Source organism: Hydra viridissima, unplaced genomic scaffold (genome assembly GCF_058129835.1).
Source record: "Hydra viridissima isolate aposymbiotic clone 2 unplaced genomic scaffold, HvirCarnegie_v1 scaffold_9, whole genome shotgun sequence".
Taxonomy (NCBI): Eukaryota; Metazoa; Cnidaria; class Hydrozoa; order Anthoathecata; family Hydridae; genus Hydra; species Hydra viridissima.
The window spans coordinates 12,199,395-12,217,697 of record NW_028324308.1 but is presented as its reverse complement, the minus strand read 5'-3'; the positions used below and the strand labels follow the sequence as shown (position 1 = coordinate 12,217,697).

Sequence of the window (18,303 nt, the reverse complement as noted above, 5' to 3'; positions counted from 1 at the left end):
TTACCGTTTTAAATCTTGATGTTTTTCACGAGGTTTTAAATAGCATTTATATTTAAGTTATAAAATATAAATAGCATTTTATTTATTCCACTTATAACTCTTTTAAATATAAAAATTACTGTTAAAAAAACATTTCACAAAATTTCTAAAAAATTTTACCAGTTTTTCTGTGCAAATTTCTGAAATACTTTAAAAGTTTAGGTTTTCATTTTTTTTTTTTTTTTTTTTTTGGCGTATCATCACAGAGAGACCGCTAGGAGCTAGGAGTCGCCTTAAAACCCATTCGACTTTTAAAACATTTCTTGAATAGTTTCTTACGACCCAAAAACAAAAGATGAATCATCTGCAACGCAGTGCATGCGCGATTATTTAAACGCGAAACGCTTGCTCTAGTTTATTTATATATGAGTGTTAAACAAGTCAACTTGTGTGCACAAAGGATCGATAGAAGCGTATTCAAGCTAGTAATTAACGACCAAATATTTATAGACAAATATAAGCCGAAAGAAAGTAAACTTTGATAATTTTATTTTTTAAAAAAGACGACATATAACAACATGATGGATACAGTTATACCAAATAACACAACGCCGCTATCGCATATGGTATTGCACAATAATAGCCGCCATTTGACTGCAGGAGAATGTGATATAAAACCACTCGTTACATCCCCTCCAACGATCGGAGAATACACTAATCATATGGCGATGCAACAGCAAACAAGCATCGAAGACATCGAGGAGGAAACCTCGAAAGAACCGAATTCGCCAATGAAATCACGAAACTATCAGCACGCGAAACCCCCTTACAGCTATATCTCTCTCATTACAATGTCAATACAAAATACGCCAGGTAAAGCCGTTACGCTCAGCGAAATATATCAATTTATCATGGATCACTTTCCTTACTACAGACAAAATCAACAGAGGTGGCAAAACTCAATTCGACACAGTTTATCATTTAATGACTGCTTTATTAAAGTACCTCGTTCGCCAGACAAACCTGGTAAAGGAAGTTTTTGGACACTACATCCTGATGCAGGAAACATGTTTGAAAATGGCTGCTATTTACGCCGACAGAAACGATTTAAATCTGATAGAAAAGCGAATTTAAATATAATGAATCATAGTCGTGTAAACGACATGTATAATCCAGCAAGCATGCAACAAATAAAAATAAACCAATCAGCTCGAGTTACCGGCCCTTCCTTAGGAGTTCCACCGCCATATATGCATAACTCTTTCGCTGGTGCCTACAGAGGTATTCATTCTTTCAATCATCCTTTTGCTATAAAGAACATTATTGCGCCTGAACACGAAGGCGATTTTAGATATGCTGATCCCATGCACTTCCCTTATCATTCTTCTACATTTACACCACCACCATCGATGTATGGAAAAGACTCTATGCCGCCTGTTAGTAGTGGTGACTCTTTTAACATGTCTTCAATGTCACTACCTTTTAATCCATATTACCAACCGTGTATGATGCCGCAACAGCATAGTGGTTTAGTTTAAAGCTGTTATTTATGAATTTTCGCTTATTTTTTCAAAAAACAAATTTTCCTCTTTTGGCTCCCGATACTAATTTTTTTTTTTAATGGAAGCATGTGTGTATTTACGTGTATGTGTATGCGTGCGTGTGTATATATATTTATGTGTGTGTGTGTGTATATATATATATATATATATATATATATATATATATATATATATATATATATGTATGTATGTATGTATGTATGTATGTATGTATGTATGTATGTATGTATGTATGTATGTATGTATGTATGTATGTATGTATGTATGTATGTATGTATGTATGTATGTATGTATGTATGTGTATATATATACATATATATATACATACATACAAACATACATACATTCAAACACATACATATGTATGTATACACACATATATACACATGCATATGCATAATATATGTATTATGTATATACATATACATACATATATAAATATATACACACTTCTATACACACTTAGATTTATATTTTATATATTTGAGCTTAAAATATTTTTTTATATTTTATTCACAAATACGCTTCTGTATACGTCGATACCTTTAGCTAATAATTTATTTATGAGCGGTTGTGAAGTGAAAAATCTAACCTTAGCATTAACATAAGATAAAGAATTGTGGTTAGGTGTTTTTGCGATTTTAAAAAATAAACATTTTATTAATAATTTTGTCTATAAAAGAGACAAATTGAAAATCGATGTCGAAGAGCATTTTTAACCTTCGGTTTAACGAAGCATTATCGTCGTTTAATGTGATTTGTTAACATCATTTTTAACGATCATTCATTTAACATCATTTTAAAGTTTTTAACGAGAAGAAATTTGTTGTAGATATTCCTAAGGATTTTAAGAAAAGTTGTAAATAATTCTATGAAAAATATGAAAATAAATTTTAGAGCTATGTGAACGTACTTTATTTAAATTGGAATAGGTGCTTGCATGGGGAATTTATTGGAGCTGTTGAAAAATTATTTTTGCTGATCGGTTGTTTAAAGGTTTAACTTTTTTACACCAAAAGGGCGAAGCTTCAAGTTTAAGATAAAAATAAATTTTAGAAAGGCTTAAAACGCTTTGTATTTCGCATTTATTGTCGATGGTTCGAGCGACAACATGTCGCTAGAACCATCATCAACAAATCCGACGCACAATTTATCAAAGTTTACAATGATCTAAGTCCTTCATTATTCGATTTAAGTATACGTGTGTAGTTTACAATAAAAATATTTTGGATAAAACATGTGATAGAAAAGGTTAAGTCACTCTTCAACTTTAAGTTTAATAAATATTATTGGTGTGATTTATTTCGTTAATCAAAATGTTTTGTACAATTCCTCTAAATATGGTATACTGCGTTTACGACGTTGTATTCTATGCACGCAAGAAAAAGCACTTTACTTTCAAATTTCAAAAACCACACGGGGTGTTTATTTAGGTCATGTTCAGGATAAAACGGTTTACTTTGATATAATAGCAAGTCATAATTTAGCCTTGCGAAATTGAAGATGACGCCAATGATATTACTTAGGAAGTATGGCGCCAGAATTTCTTCAATAAACTTTTTAAAAATTTTCTCAGTTTTTCATGTTTTATTTTTAAACAAAACAACACAATGTTTGTGTTACACTTACAAAGATTTTTTGATGTGTAACCAGATATAAAGAAGGTCGTTGTTCTTCACGAGTATTCTAAATATCTGATTACCTGAATCTTAAAAGGACCAAATAAATTCGCCAGAGGTTGATCAATGCAGACGAAAGCAAACTGATTTTTACTTTTGAAACGAGTTAAATTTTTAACAACACTAACCGATTATGCACAAATCATTCACTTAGCACAAAACAATTAAAAAATTTAGTTTAACTCTAGTTAATCTCTGTACTTGATTCACACGATAAAAGAATCGAAACATGAAACTTCGTTGTATTCACTTATTAGATAATCATGAGGACGTTCGTTCATAAAAAATCGACCACCACAGGCTTATGTTTTAAACATAAATTTTAATAGATATAGTTAGGGCTCTATCTAACATTTATAAAAATTCAAATTCTTGTTGCAATTTTAAACCAAAATAAATCGTTACTTTTGTAATTGAAAACACTTTTTTTTAAAAAGGTTTTAAAAATAACTCCAGATTTCAAACTAAATTCTCAAAATTTGTCATTAAATATCATTCAAAAAGTCATACGTTGACTTTTTACGTTGGTTTTTTAAGTCTCCTTCGTGCTTTAGATGTCTGGCGACCGGGAATAGGAGTAGCAGCTCCGATCGAAAAACCACCTCCCGGAATAGACGAATTAAAGTTAAGGTCTAGGTGTCCAGGACTAGCAAAACCACCTAATGCCCCAAATGAAGGAGTCTGAGCTGCAGAAAAACCAACCGCATTTGTCTCGTTGGTACTAAAGTTAAAGCTCGGCGTTGCAAGTGGCGTGTTGAAGTTAAAAGCAGGTTTAACAGGAGCAGATTGAACTCCGAATAAATTCGAAGGTTGTGCTGATGCCGCTGTAACAACATAAAAGTTTATTTACTACATCGATAAATCTTTTAAAACAAGTTTTAAATTTAAAGAAAATAAAAAATATTAGTAAACTTACCACCGAAATTAGGTAAAATTGGTTTTGCAGAACCAGAACTAAAATTAAAGCCAATCGTTTGTTGCGACGATGGTCCAAACATAGTCGACGTTGAGAATTGCTGGGTGGGTTGTCCGAAGATATTAGACACTGAACTTTGCGATAAAGGTTGTCCGAAGGGATAAGATCCGCTATTCCCAGTCGATCCTCCAAAGGATGTTGACGAGGATATTGGAGGAGCACCAAAAATTGATGCTGAAACTGTGGTTTGGTTGCCAAAAATATTAGTTGTTCCGAACCCTAAAGATTGTGTTGCTGGAACAAAAGAGAACCCACTTGAAGTAGTTACAATCGTAGATCCGAAATTAAACCCAGTGCTGGATATCTGAGTAGGTTGATTAAATCCTGAAGTCGAAGTTAACGTTGTAGCAGATCCAAAGATGTTTGAGTGAGCAGATGCATTAAAAGCAGCTGAAGTTGAAACTGGCGCCCCGAATAACGTCGTTGCAGACGAAGCATTCCCAAAATTGCTTTGAGTGACATTTGATGATGTAGAAGGGAAACCTAATGTAGGCACCGTCGTTGAGCCAAATAAACTCCCAACTGTGTTGAGGTTAGTAGTAGATGAAGCGAAAACTGATGAAGCGGACCCAAAAAAGTTCGACGATTGAGCTACACTGGAAGTGGTGGTAAAGCTAAACACTGAGAGTGGAGTTGAACTCGTCACAAAACTGAACGTGGGCTTATCAAAAGTCATTGATCGCGATTCAGAAATCGCACTTTTAAATTCATCAGATTTAGAAGTAGCTGAATTACCGAAAAAAATAGAGCTTTGAGTTGTGACAGAAACTGAATTACAAACAGTTGAATTTCCAAATAAAAGCGACCCTGTTGATTTTTCACCAAATCTTCCAAAAAGATTACTTGTAAATGGTGCACTAACAGATGAAGAACTCACTGTATATGACAAGCCAAAATTAGCTGTAGTAGCTGTAGTTGCATTTTTAGGTTGAATACAATTAGCGAATGATAATGAATTCGTTTGCACACTAGAGTTACTACCAATTGAAGTAGTCATGCAGGAGTTTATAGAAAAGATTGACGCTGGTGTAATATTTGTAGTCGAAGTTGATACACTAAATGAAAGACCTGGTATTGAATGAGATACAGCTGTAGATGTCTTTAATTGATTACCTGAGGTTTTCGTATCAAAAGAAAACCCTCCAAATGACGTTGAAGCAGGACTGAAACTGATCTGACAGAAACTTGTTGAAACGGCAACAGGAGGTAATAAAGTAAGAGTCGAAGTATTGAAGTTCACTGAACTTAACGAAGTTGCAGACTGTGACTTAAGATCAGTCGAAAAGCTATTTGTAACTTGGACTGCTGGAGCCGCAATATTACTTGATGGCAACATTACTGATGAAGTTGGTTCGAAACTAAAAACAGATTTTGATTCTGATGGTTTAAGGTTAACCTCTGAAGAAGAGACGGAAGTACTCAATAAAGGAGCTCCTTGTATATTAAAGGTGAATGGTTGATTACTTTTAAGAGTTTCAGTTTTTAAAAGCGTTGGAGACAAACTTGTATATAAACTGTTGTTTGATTTATTTGTAGGCTCGACAAGGGAGCAAGTCGCAGCAACGGGTAAACTGGGTGTAGAAAGAAAGGATGGCTTAATTTCAACAGAAGTTGAGAATTGCTCTTTAAGATTCACTAAAATTAAGTATTGAATAATTGAAAAAACTAGTAAAATTATCAAATTTTAATCATTTGAATATTACGAAGTAAACTTATGCAAAAAAACAAAACAAAAAAATTTAAAACTTGAAAAATATAAATTTATTGAAAACATAATCATACCCAAATTTTTTTGTTTGGAGAAATCATCTGCTTCTTCCAACAACACGTTCACCAGCTTTGCAGCATATTCTTGATGATTGCGAAATGCATTTATAGAAACCCCTTTGGAACCAAACTCTTCGCGATTGTTCTAAATTTTAAAGCAAATAAGGATTTTCATAGCATAAATTGTTTGCAATACTGTATGCCAGCCGAGCATTACTGAGTTATTTTTGAGGTATACTTTTAATATAGCAACCAGGTAAAATAACTATGAAAATAACGTCTGACATAATGGTTTCAAAGTAAAACAGCTAATTCATACAATAAGGAAAAGTTTTTTTTTTTCGTTTTATCACGTAACAAACTTGTCAGCACAAAAGAACTTTTATTTGAATACAAAAAGTTCATCAAACTCTCAATTCCTTAAGATGAATTGTACAATTTAGTACAGTTAGCTGACTATCTTTTTTATTGTCATTGGATACTTGTGTAAGTATCACCTTACAGACATGATAACATCATGATAGTAAAGTACAATGAAATCTCTGCGGTAATTCAGACTGTGATGACATGACCTTATGATAAGTGTTACTTCCAATAGTTGTCACAACTGTCTTCTGAATCAATTTTTGATTTTTTATCATCAGGTTAGAATTCTAAGGTGAAAAATTTTGTAAAAGCTAGGTAGTGTATATTTTCTTAGAAACTTCTTTATTTACAGTAATTAGTCAGCTGAAGCATATGAAGACTATATATGTGTGCTTTTATGCCCTCCAGACTCCTCAATTATAGTTTGGTGTGTTCTTATGAACGGCAAAAGACGTTTCTTGAGGCATTCTTTTATGTATATTTTGGTGTTAATTGTTCGCGTAGTCACAAAACAAGAGCTTCTTTCACCACATTCACAAATTGCTTGCCAAACTAAGAGTTTTTTAGCGAATTTTTGCATTTCAATGCATTTTTATTTGGAATTCAGTTTCTTGCGATTAATTGCTGAATAATATTGGTGTCCTGGAAGAGATTGGAAATATGCAACACAATAAGTTTCATCGTCAATAATTAAACAACATTTTTTAGCACATAATTTTTTATAGAGCAGCTTTGAACATCGAACTGCAATATTTTCTTGCTTTTCTTCACGACAAGGAACTTTTTTCTTTTTATAAGATTTATAACCACAATTTCTCTTTACTCTTTGTATAGTGGAAGCACTTGTCTTAAATTTATTCGCTAATGTTCGAACAGAAATCTCCGGTTTTCTGTCTAAGGCATCTTTTACCTTTTTACCAAGATCTTGTCTAATAAAACATTTTTTTCTTCCACTTCCTGATTTTCTTATGATTGTACCAGTGTCCTTAAATTGTTTCACAACGCTCTGCACTGTTCTCAAAGCAATCAGCAGCTCTTTAGAAATTGTTTTGTTTGATACACCAGGATTTTCAACAAGAAAATGCAAAATTTTTTCTCGCTTCTTATCTTGATTTGATGACATTTCAATTAAAGCTAATTGTTTTAATAACAGAGTTGTTTAAATTTTGAACAACATTAATACAATCACATTTTAAAATAATTAGCTATTTTAAATGATGTACGGTTTCCGTAAACACCACAACTGAACACAGATTTTTTCTGGTACATGTCTTACTCTTAAATGAAGACACTGATTTTCAAGCATCATGTGAATCACTTGATGGATCCATATGATGGCATAAATATTGTAATATAAATTTTAAGTATAAAATTGATTTTTAAAGTTTACAGAAAGTGTGCAAAAATTTGAAGAAAATTATAAAGTTTCAAAAAAATTAGTTTAAAAAATATAGGCTTCACCATTTAGTTAACTTAAATAAAAAAATCTATCAAAAATCTTTATTATGAACCATTGATTTATTTTGAAAATTTCGATTTCTCAAATGTTCTTGTTGGTGGGAGTGAAGTTTATTTTTTGAGCTTATATCAAACAACAATTTATGGTAAAGTATGCTTGAAGCAAATGATTATTTTGAACTTAGGTTTAACTCATATTGCAAAAATAAAAAAAAAAAAAAGGAAAGATGACCTTTTATCTGTTTCATTTAAATACTCACTGTTAACATTTATAAAACATTGATTTGTTTACTGTCAACATTTTTAAGATGTCAAGTGGAACTTGTAAAAAAACCTGCAACTACTGCTTTTCAGCATTTTATTATTTCTTGTATATAAATGGTTATTATTTTTGAAGCTCTTATATCATTGAACTATATATAGATATAAAAATATAGATGTAAAAACAAAGGAAATCTATTTAATCTAAATTCCTTAGTTTGTTGGAATTTTCTATGATAGGCATATTCACAAAGATAAAGAGAAAAGAAAAATAGAAAGCTTAATAGAAAACTTTACTTAAAAACATAAAACAATCATTTAAAAAATCAGTCCAACCTGTATTTCATCAATATCAATGTGTGCAGTAAAGTATACTGGATGTTCTCGTAGTTTCTCTGTAGATCCTAATGGTGAGGGGCTAGACAAACTGCTGAATATTCTTCTGTAAGGAGACTAAAAATATATTTTACTTACAATTTTTTCCTCATTATTATCATCACAAAATGATGTTACTATTACAAAAAAGTTATAGTAATAATAATAATAATAATAATAATAATAATAATAATAATAATAATAATAATAATAATAATATTAATAATAATAATGATAACAATAATAATGATAATAACAATAATAATGATAATAACAATAATAATGATAATAACAATAATAATGATAATAATAATAACAATGATAGTAATAATAATAATAATAATAATAATAATAATAATAATAATAATAATAATAATAATAATAATAATAATAATAACAAAAATAATAACAATAATAACAATAATAATAATAGTAATAATAATAGTAATAATAATAGTAATAATAATATTAATAATAATAATAATATTAGTAATAACAATAATAATAATAACAATAATAATAATAATGATAATAGTAATAATAATAGTAATAAAAAAAGTAATAGTAATAATAATAGTAATAATAATAGTAACAGTAATAATAATAATAATAATAATAATAATAATAATAATAATAATAATAATAATAATAATAATAATAATAATAATAATAATAATAATAATAATAATAATAATAATAATAACAACAATAATAACAATAATAATAATAACAACAACAACAACAACAACAACAACAACAATAATAATAATAATAATAATAATAATAATAATAATAATAATAATAATAATAACAATAATAATAATAACAACAACAATAATAATAATAATAATAATAATAATAATAATAATAATAATAATAATAATAATAATAATAATAATAATAATAACAATAATAATAACAATAATAATAATAACAACATCAACAATAACAACAACAACAACAAAAATAATAATAATTAAAAGAAGAAGAAAAAGAGAAAGAAGAACATCAAATCATCCTGAACAAGAAAAAGGATGTATATATAAAACTCACCTTTAAATCTTTTAAAGCAGAGCATTTACTATTTATCTCAGTAGTGCAATTACTGTTGGATTCATTAAACAAATTTATAGCAGATGTGTCATTGAACTTCACTTTTTTTTCAGCATGATCATTAGTATTCAATTTTTCCTTGACACATTTTACAGTTTCATCTATCAAAGTAAATTTTTAGAACTCAACGCATTTAATGAGTGAAAAATCTAAAAAAAATCATTTCACACAAAAACTTTAATTGTTGAAACTGTAACACACCTACAACATTTGGATTATGATTGTTGCGTTTTTCAACAGGATGAATCTACATTTAAAAAAATATAATTTTAAAAATAGAACTCTTTCTCCTATGTAACTTTAGAACAGATAATAAGTTAAAAAACATTATGTTGATCTGTATGCGGGTTGACTTATGTGTACAATCTGTATGGTGTTGATCTGTATGGGGGTTGACTTATGTGTAGTAGGCTCAACCAATCCTTAAATCCCAAAGTTTGTTTTATGATAAAAGTAGAGACATAAAATTATGACGAAAAACACATTAAAAAACTTACACATTAAAAAGAAGAAATAAGACTACTGAGACTACTTGTTATAGTTTTAGTAGAAACAGCAAATTCATTCATTCATATCTTTCACAACACTTTATATGATTAACAATTAAATGTTTAAAATTTATAGTAAAACCTACCTGGGTAGAATCTCCCATGAGTTGATCTGTCTGCTCTTCTGTTAAACCAAGTTTAGTATGACTAATATTCATTTCACTTGAGGACTTTAGAGAGTTGGTTAGATTAAGTTCCTATAAATACTAAATTTATATTGCAATTGTATTAAGATATTTGTTTAAAAATATAAAAACCAATGTTTTTTTAAAACCATGTCTTTTAAACATACTTTTCTTGTTTGCTAACCCAACTAATGTAATATTTATAAATGTAATAACAGTTGTGGAATGTTTACCCATTACAGCCAAAATAGTACCATACTTGACTTAGTCATTAATTTAATTTCAAACAGACACTTCTGGTTTATTTTAGAAAACCAATAAAATTATTACAGCGAAATATGCTGAATGTTATTTTCAAATGGCAGAATGTGATATATACTTTAAGGATGCTGTAAGTTTTAACAACTTTAAGAAGTAAACTACTAATCATAAAGTTACTATAAACATTTAAAATAACAACTTATTTGGTGTTGATACCAAGATAAGTATATTTCAGCAGACAAAATTAGACAAGGTAATTTAAATGAAAATATCATAATGATAGTATTAAAGATCTCAAAACAACAACACAAAAAAAAAAAAAAAAAAAACTAAAAAGTATCACTATAACTAAAAACAAATAAAACACCTCATGTAAGTTTTCGCATTGGGTAGCAGTAGACACTAATCTATTTGATGAAGATCTAATATTTGATAGTCTTTTACGAAGAGGAGAACCAGATGATAGCATAGGTGGGAATAGTTCATTCAGAGTTGAATCCAAATCAGAACTGTCAAATTTTGTACGCTTGGACCTGCTTGGTTGATCCATGGAAGGGGATTGTGAAAGGTCATTAGCTTCTTTTTTTCGTTTGCTATCCATTAGAAAGGCAAACAAAAAAAACCCTTTGTCATATAAACATTTTTTCAATTATCAAATCTTAATTAAAAAATACATAAAAAGGCATTACAGTTTTGCACTTTAACAAACCACTTATTAGTTTTTATAAACAGTTTGCTATAATGCTGTGCATAACAAGAAAACATGAAAAACCATATCATGTTTAATGGATTATATTTGCATTTATGGAATCTATGCTGTGTGATCAACTGGGAACTGCTTGTTTCAAGGTACATCCAGCTGCAAATATTACCAGACTTATTTGTATAAAAAAGGGAGTAATTCAAGATGATCCATTTTCTTTTTAAACAATACAAGACAACATGCATATCACACAAGAAAAAGGAGAGAGAGAGCTGCAACTGGCCTAAGAAATTTTCATTCACACTACTCCTGACCTGATACCAGAGCTATTTCTTTTTGCTGAAAAACTGTGAACAACAAAAGCTTCAATAATATATATGAGGTAAAGACAGCACTTAATGTAATTTTTGTAGGGATCAGGTATTCTCTTTTCTTCTATATAATGACAAATTTGCAAACTTTATAAGTTTTTGTTTGTTCTACAACTTTTTCTTTGAATTGCTTATTTTACACACATTTTAAACTAAATTTATTAGTTTCATACCAAAATATGAAACTATTTTTTTAAAAATATTTTAGATAATATAAGCAATTTGAAAAGAAAATTACTAAAAAGTACATTTTTACCTGTTAGCCTTTAAAACAGTGACAACAGCTTCAGTACTGGTTTTGTCTATAACTTTTGAAAAGTCTGATTCTTGCCTTTCATCATGACAAGTTGTTCTAATGAATTGAAAGAAATTGAAAAAATATAATAACTGACTGTTATATCGCATACAACACAATGAATTAAATGTAATTATTGCAGATGATATTCATTCAGGTTTGGCAGAGGTCCAATTCATTTACAAAACTAAATTTCCCCAAGTTTTTCAATTTAAAAGGTAAATATTTAAGAGGTAATCAAATCTAAGTTTTTTTTAAAGTCTGCCTGAAAAAAAATTATTTAATATAAATTTATCTAATTTATTTTTGTATGAGTTGATGAACTTATATTTAAGTAGTTTTTTGTAAATAAGCCTTCTAGAAATCATTTATCTATAACTAAGCCATAGAATACTGTTCTGTTAACTTCAGTCAGTTAATTAGTGAAAAAACTCCTCCACAAAAAAAACAGCAATAGATAAAGAAAGACCTGAATTGAAATTTACAAAGAATTTTGAAAAAGAATACTAACTCTTAGAAAAAAAAAATCTTTAGATAACTTGCATTGATCCCCCTATATGATTATAAAAATGATAAAGTCAACTAAAAAATTTAAAACCTGGATTATGCATCTGAAACACTATACAGCTCACTATATGATTACTGCACATTTGCTAGCTAACCTCTATTATGTCTGAATGCCATGATTGCGGACAACAAAATTATCATTTTTATAGAAGCAATCACAATAGAATGACCAACAAAAAGGATCAAAATATTACATTTCAAGGCTTGTGTTCCTTGAGAGTATTGACAGAACAATTATTAGTAAGAAATATTAAAAATATATTAAAAGCAAAAGTTCATTAAAATTAAAAAAACTGCACTTAAATTTTGTTGATAAAGATCTTTGAGATTCTTGAAAACAAGTTGAAAAAATAAAATAAATTGCTATTATTTATGCTTATTTTTATTAACAGAAAGTTTTAAAAATTATTATGAAAACTATTAAAGCTATAAAAAATAACTAACTGATAAAGCTCATTTCCCACTCTCCTTGCAGAAACAGGTGAGCTGAAATTTTTATTGACTAGACTGTACATATTCTCAGTATTTTCTGTATGCAGCAAACTTTTGTTTAAAAAGTATGCACCATAAATCTGCAGGTCATTGTTGACATTTTTTGCATGTCTTGTTACATTGATATAAGGAGAATGTTCTGAAAAATGCATTTGAACACTAGGACTTGTAAACTGATTGTTTATTAAAGGAGGTTTAATGCTATTTCTTGGTGTCAAAGAAGAATTATAAATGTTATGAAGTTTTGCAGGTGATTGATGTAGTGAACTTTTTAATGGTGATTGATGATAACTATTAGCTTCCCTAAAAAAAAAAACAGAAAAATTGTAAGTTTTTTCATAAATAAAAAAAACAAAAAAAAAAAAAAAAAAAAAAAAAAAAAAACAAAAAAACATTCATACATTCATATTACATACAATTTTTTAGATAAATATTTTATATCTTTAGGATTTAAATTATTACAACAGATCAAGAATTAGGCAATTAAAATTTAAGACTATTTTTGTGGTGCCATAACAAACAATAAAAGTTTCATTTACATAACAATGAGTTGTTAAATTTTTCAACTTTTTCATTTATTCTTAGATTACTATTTTTTTTTAGCATTTTAATTGCTATAGTTTATTTAGGGGTATTCAGTTGAAGTATACTTCTGTTTACTTTAAATTCTTATTATTTAAGGATGATCAAAGAAGATTTGGTTAATGCTATAAAACTGCAAGTTAGAAAAATTTCTTCAATTCAGAACTCAACTTTTTTCATCAACATTAAAACATGAAAGTAAGTTGAATTATATTGTTATAGAAAACTGAACTAAATATATTGAGCCGCAAATGTCCAATTACAGATTTGTCAGTCATGAGATATACTCAGGGTTCTTTTTCTTAAACTGAAGTTTTCTTCTTAGAGTCAGGATAATTGTGACAATGCTGTCACTTGGATTGCAGTAAAAATCATTTTTACTGTCCTTTGTTTTCCAGTATCCAGATAATCCTGGAATAAGAGTAAGATTTTTAAGAATTAATCTTTCTAATCTAAACTTGAATAATTATTCTTGTTTGACTGGAAACAGAAGAATTCATTAGACTTTTAATACTGATTGATCAAGCTTTGTGAATTTTGATTGATTTTTTGTGTGTAATAAACAATCCATTAAACCAGTTATTTCTATTGAACAATCTAGCGATTGCCAGTTATCACTATAGTTATGATCACTAAGGTTTTGGCTTGATGATTTCTAATAACTAAATTATTATTTTCAGCATCTTAAATTTATGTTTTTAAATTGATTAATACAACAAAAACTTACCTCAAATAAGTATTATTTTTTAGAACAGAAAGCAAAGGCTGGTTGGTATTTCTTAAAGAGCTCATTCTTCCAGTGCTTCCTCGATGGATTAAAGAAGATAGACTAGCTCTCTCTAAATACAAAAAAACAGCCGTGAAACATCAACTCTAAATCATTAAAATTCAATAATTTTTTTTTTAAATATGGTTGAGACATTAAAAAGTTAAACTTAATATTTTGCATAATTTGTGAATTATTATCATTACATTTTGATTAAACTGAAGTTTGAGATTTTTGTTACTTAAGTAAAAATAGGAAAAGCAAAAGAAATTGCTTCTCCAATTAAAAAATTGATATTACATGCTGTAGAGCATAATATTTTAATATATCACATTTTAACTGAATTGAATATCTCCAAAAGCATTGTGGAGCCAAACCATGATCAGCAAGCCAAGAATAACACGTGAAAGAGAAAGGTTTTTATGAAACTATGTTGCAATAATTTATGGAAGAATGCTGTCAAATTAAATACAGAAATGCCAAAAACTTATAATATGAAGTGTTGTTACAATAATGAAAGAACAACTTTCACATGAAAAATTGTTTGGCCAATGACCAGTATAGAAACCATTGGTTTCAGTGAAGAACTATAACCTTGAATAAAGTTTACAAAAGAACATTTAAATTGAACTCCACAACAGTGGTCAAAAGTATTAGAGAGTGATAAATCCAGATTCATGATCTTCTGTTCAGATGGTATTAATCATCCAGCAAGACTCAATCCTAAGTACCAACTTTCAACTGTTAAGGATGGTAGTGATAATGTAATAGTGTGGGGATGATTTATTTGAGATGGAATTGGTTCTATTCATCATACTATGATGAATATGGATCAATAAGGATAAAAGGACATTTTCAAGAAGGTAATGCTGACAGATGCAAAAGAAAAAACAAGACAAGGATGGATTTTTCAGCAAGACAATCATCCAAAACGTACAGCAGGTTCCATCAAAACCTTTTTTTGATCACAAAAAAAAATTAAATTCTTGTTTTGCCATCCCAAAGTCCTAATCTCAATCTGATTGAGAATCCATGGAAACATTTTTAAAAGCAATTCATTAATTGAAAACCAACAAATGCAAATGAATTATTCAAAATAATTTTAAAAAAACGGCAAAGAATTTTACTTGATGTTCTCATCAAATTAGTAGACTCAATGCATTGCTGATGCCAAGCAGTGATTAACTATGAGATTTACCCTACAAAGTACTGAGATAACAGCATCATTTAAAACATTTTTTCTAAATCTTTGCCCACAATTTAGTAAAGATATGAAATAGTATCAAGTGTTCTTAAATTTCCTCTGCACTGCTTTTCAATAAAATATTTTTTAAACTATTTATTAGAGAAAACATAATTTTTTTAGAGAAAACATAAAAGCGCTTTTATCTTTGGATATATTACTTATTTAGCTTTAATTCCTTAAAATTTGATGATAATCAGATTTTAAATAAAAAATTATGAGGAAAATTTAAACTTAAACTTTGCACTGCTATTGTATATGTGAATATTTACATTTGTGAATGTATTTATTATAGCAAATGTTATGATTACATATGCAAAAGTTTCTAACCACTTATTACATCAAGAAAAAACATTCCACATGTTCTATAATTGATTTAAATTAATTTGTTAATATTTTGTAGACATACCCTTTGCAGCAATAACAGCTGCACAATTATGTGGCATTAACTTAGTTAATTGATTAATACAACCAGGTAAAATTTTATCCCATTCTTCTTTCATCATGACTTAAATAATACAACTTCATTTACATCTATGCTTTAGAACTTGAAGATTTAGCCTTTCTCACAAGTGTTCTATTGGGTGCAAGTTTGATGATTGATCAAGCCTATGCTTTTATGATCTTCTATGAACTAAATTAAATGTGCTTTTATTCGTAATTACCTCTTTGAAAATCTTACTTATTATTGTATATTATGAAGCTAGAAGCAACCATTCATCTTGTTTAATTCTGAGCAACCATAAGTGTAGTAATTATAGCAATTGAAGGAATAAAAATCAGGGAAATTTTAATTGAGTCAAACTGTATAAGAAAGGACTAAAACCTCAGTAAATGATACTAAAGTCATAATGCTCAAGCATTTTTTTTTTTTTCACTTTGAAAAAACACAATTTTATGGATCTTTATACTACACTATGTGGATCTTTATGCTTTAAAAAGTACTCTAAATATTATGATTAAAAATGAAGCAAACCACATTCTTTATGTTTCTTTGCATTCAGTGCTATGGTACTATAAAATCTTAACCATACAATAAAAAAAAATTTTAAACTTGCATTTTACAGACAAGCTCCATAAGTTAGAAGTATAAAAAAATCATACAATCCTAACCTGTACCATCCTCTACTTTCTTTTTCCCAGCCAAATTCTCATTAGATTTCATTTTCATATGTAACTTAGCTGAAATACTGGCTAAAGAACCATTTAATTGTAAGTGTGAAGATTTCTTTTTAACAATGTATGACTTTTTAGCATTTCTGACAATACTGTCTTCTTTTGTAGTTTTAAAATTATGATCATAGGTAAGTAAATAAGATGTAATAATTATTACAAAAGCCCACGACCAATCAAGAACAATGCTTAACAATATGCTTAAAAAAACATAAACTAGCAATACTTTTAGGTAGTGATTTCTAAATTTCATTATAACATAATACTTTGCTCTACATTTTTCTACTAAAGAAATCACAAAAAGTTAATAATCTACAACTATATTATTTAGAACTTGCACGTGTATTATAAGCACGTGCTTGAACATATATTAGCTAACGATGTATTACATCACCAAACATAATGAATTGCATTTTCTCATCATACATGTTGTACCGCACATTTAATATTGACCAAAAAGTGGAAATATATATATATATATATATATATATATATATATTAAAGAAGAATAATCTAAGAAACAACAATATATAAACCATATGGGTGTATTTGTAACTAATAAGTTTTTAAAATAATTTAACAAATAAAACGAGCTTGCTGCAAAGAGCTAGATGTCCAAATTCATCCGCATTTTTCTTGCTTCTTAATCATCTCATGCGGAACTTGCATAAAAATATTGAAGTAGCTGCTCATGATTCGTCACGGGAAATTTGGTCCGCGAAAATTTTTATCCCAGACCAAAATTATCGGTCCGACCGAATCAATTTCTGTGATTATTTTAGCCCTCTCTGAAAAAAAAAAAAAAAAAAAAAAAAAAAAAAAAAAAAAAAAAAAAGATCCCTGAAAACATTTCATTCTAATTGTGTTCTAATTGTGCAAATAGTTTGGAGTTTTGATAACGGACAATATTTTAAAATAAAATTATTGATTTGTGCGAATATTTTTTGTTATGGATTTTTTTTTTGAATTTGCTATTTTTGATTTTTTGAAATTCGAGTCATAAATTAGCAATAAGTTTAAATAAATTATAACATAGAATAAGTGTAAAATAATATAACGAGTATAATAAACGACTTTTACGTCAGTTTAAGGTGGTATTAAAGAAGAGTAGGGGTAAAGAAAAACGGCAGCTGGTTGACTCGGAAAGGTTCATACAAATTTATTAAGAATATATGTATATAATACTATATAAAGATATATATAAACTAATTAGAAATATATGGTAGCTGATTGACACGGAAACACTGCTGGATAGCTCGTCATATGTGGTTACAGTTTGATGTAAAGTTGGATACTTAATGGAAAAACCTTTATTGCTTAGAACGGCGGCAATCTCTTTATGGAAACAAATAAGTTTTTAAATCTGAGTTTGTAATAAAAAGGGTTTATCAAAATGGATTTAGAAAAGATGGTCGCCTTAAAACATTACATATTTCTACAAATAATCATGTAAATAAAATGTAAGAAACAGATGCAAGTCCGCTTAATTAAAAAATATAGTAATGGATTGCGTGTGATTGAAGAATAATGAATTTTATTATTCATTATCAAAGAGAAATCGCAGATTTTTTCCATAACAACAATCAAGTTTCTAACAAAAATGAACTACTTATGGATAAAACGTCATATTAACATATATAC

The 18,303-nt window shown here is 28.4% G+C and overlaps 1 protein-coding gene and 1 pseudogene across 2 annotated transcripts; one reads left to right on the top strand and one right to left on the bottom strand.

The window, feature by feature from the left end:
• Positions 1-237: 237 nt before the first annotated feature.
• On the top strand, positions 238-2,449 carry LOC145186194 (forkhead box protein A1-like; annotated as a pseudogene).
• A 1,176-nt stretch (positions 2,450-3,625) lies between these two features.
• Positions 3,626-16,978, bottom strand: LOC145185209 (uncharacterized). Of its 2 annotated transcripts, none has more exons than XM_090096998.1 (12): positions 16,603-16,978; positions 14,208-14,319; positions 12,851-13,201; positions 11,801-11,896; positions 10,838-11,063; positions 10,171-10,281; positions 9,738-9,783; positions 9,477-9,637; positions 8,385-8,501; positions 5,979-6,108; positions 4,137-5,831; positions 3,626-4,044 (listed from the first exon to the last, which is right to left on the bottom strand). In XM_090096998.1, the coding sequence occupies exons 1-12, from the start codon at positions 16,913-16,915 to the stop codon at positions 3,740-3,742; spliced, it is 3,663 nt and encodes a 1,220-aa protein (XP_089953124.1). In that variant the 5' UTR covers positions 16,916-16,978; the 3' UTR covers positions 3,626-3,739. The 2 variants fall into 2 exon arrangements, with proteins under 2 accessions (XP_089953124.1, XP_089953126.1); XM_090097000.1 differs by having other exon boundaries at positions 16,594-16,679.
• Positions 16,979-18,303: the final 1,325 nt, after the last annotated feature.

Bases quoted from the DNA above. Each gene is read 5' to 3' on its own strand.
- LOC145185209 (XM_090096998.1), bottom strand. From the start codon at position 16,915: ATGAAATTTAGAAATCACTACCTAAAAGTATTGCTAGTTTATGTTTTT. The intron at 14,320-16,602 runs GTTAGGATTGTA...TTTTGTATTTAG, and splicing joins GAAAGTAGAGGATGGTACAG to AGAGAGCTAGTCTATCTTCT. The intron at 9,638-9,737 runs GTGTGTTACAGT...TTACTTTGATAG, and splicing joins TCATAATCCAAATGTTGTAG to ATGAAACTGTAAAATGTGTC.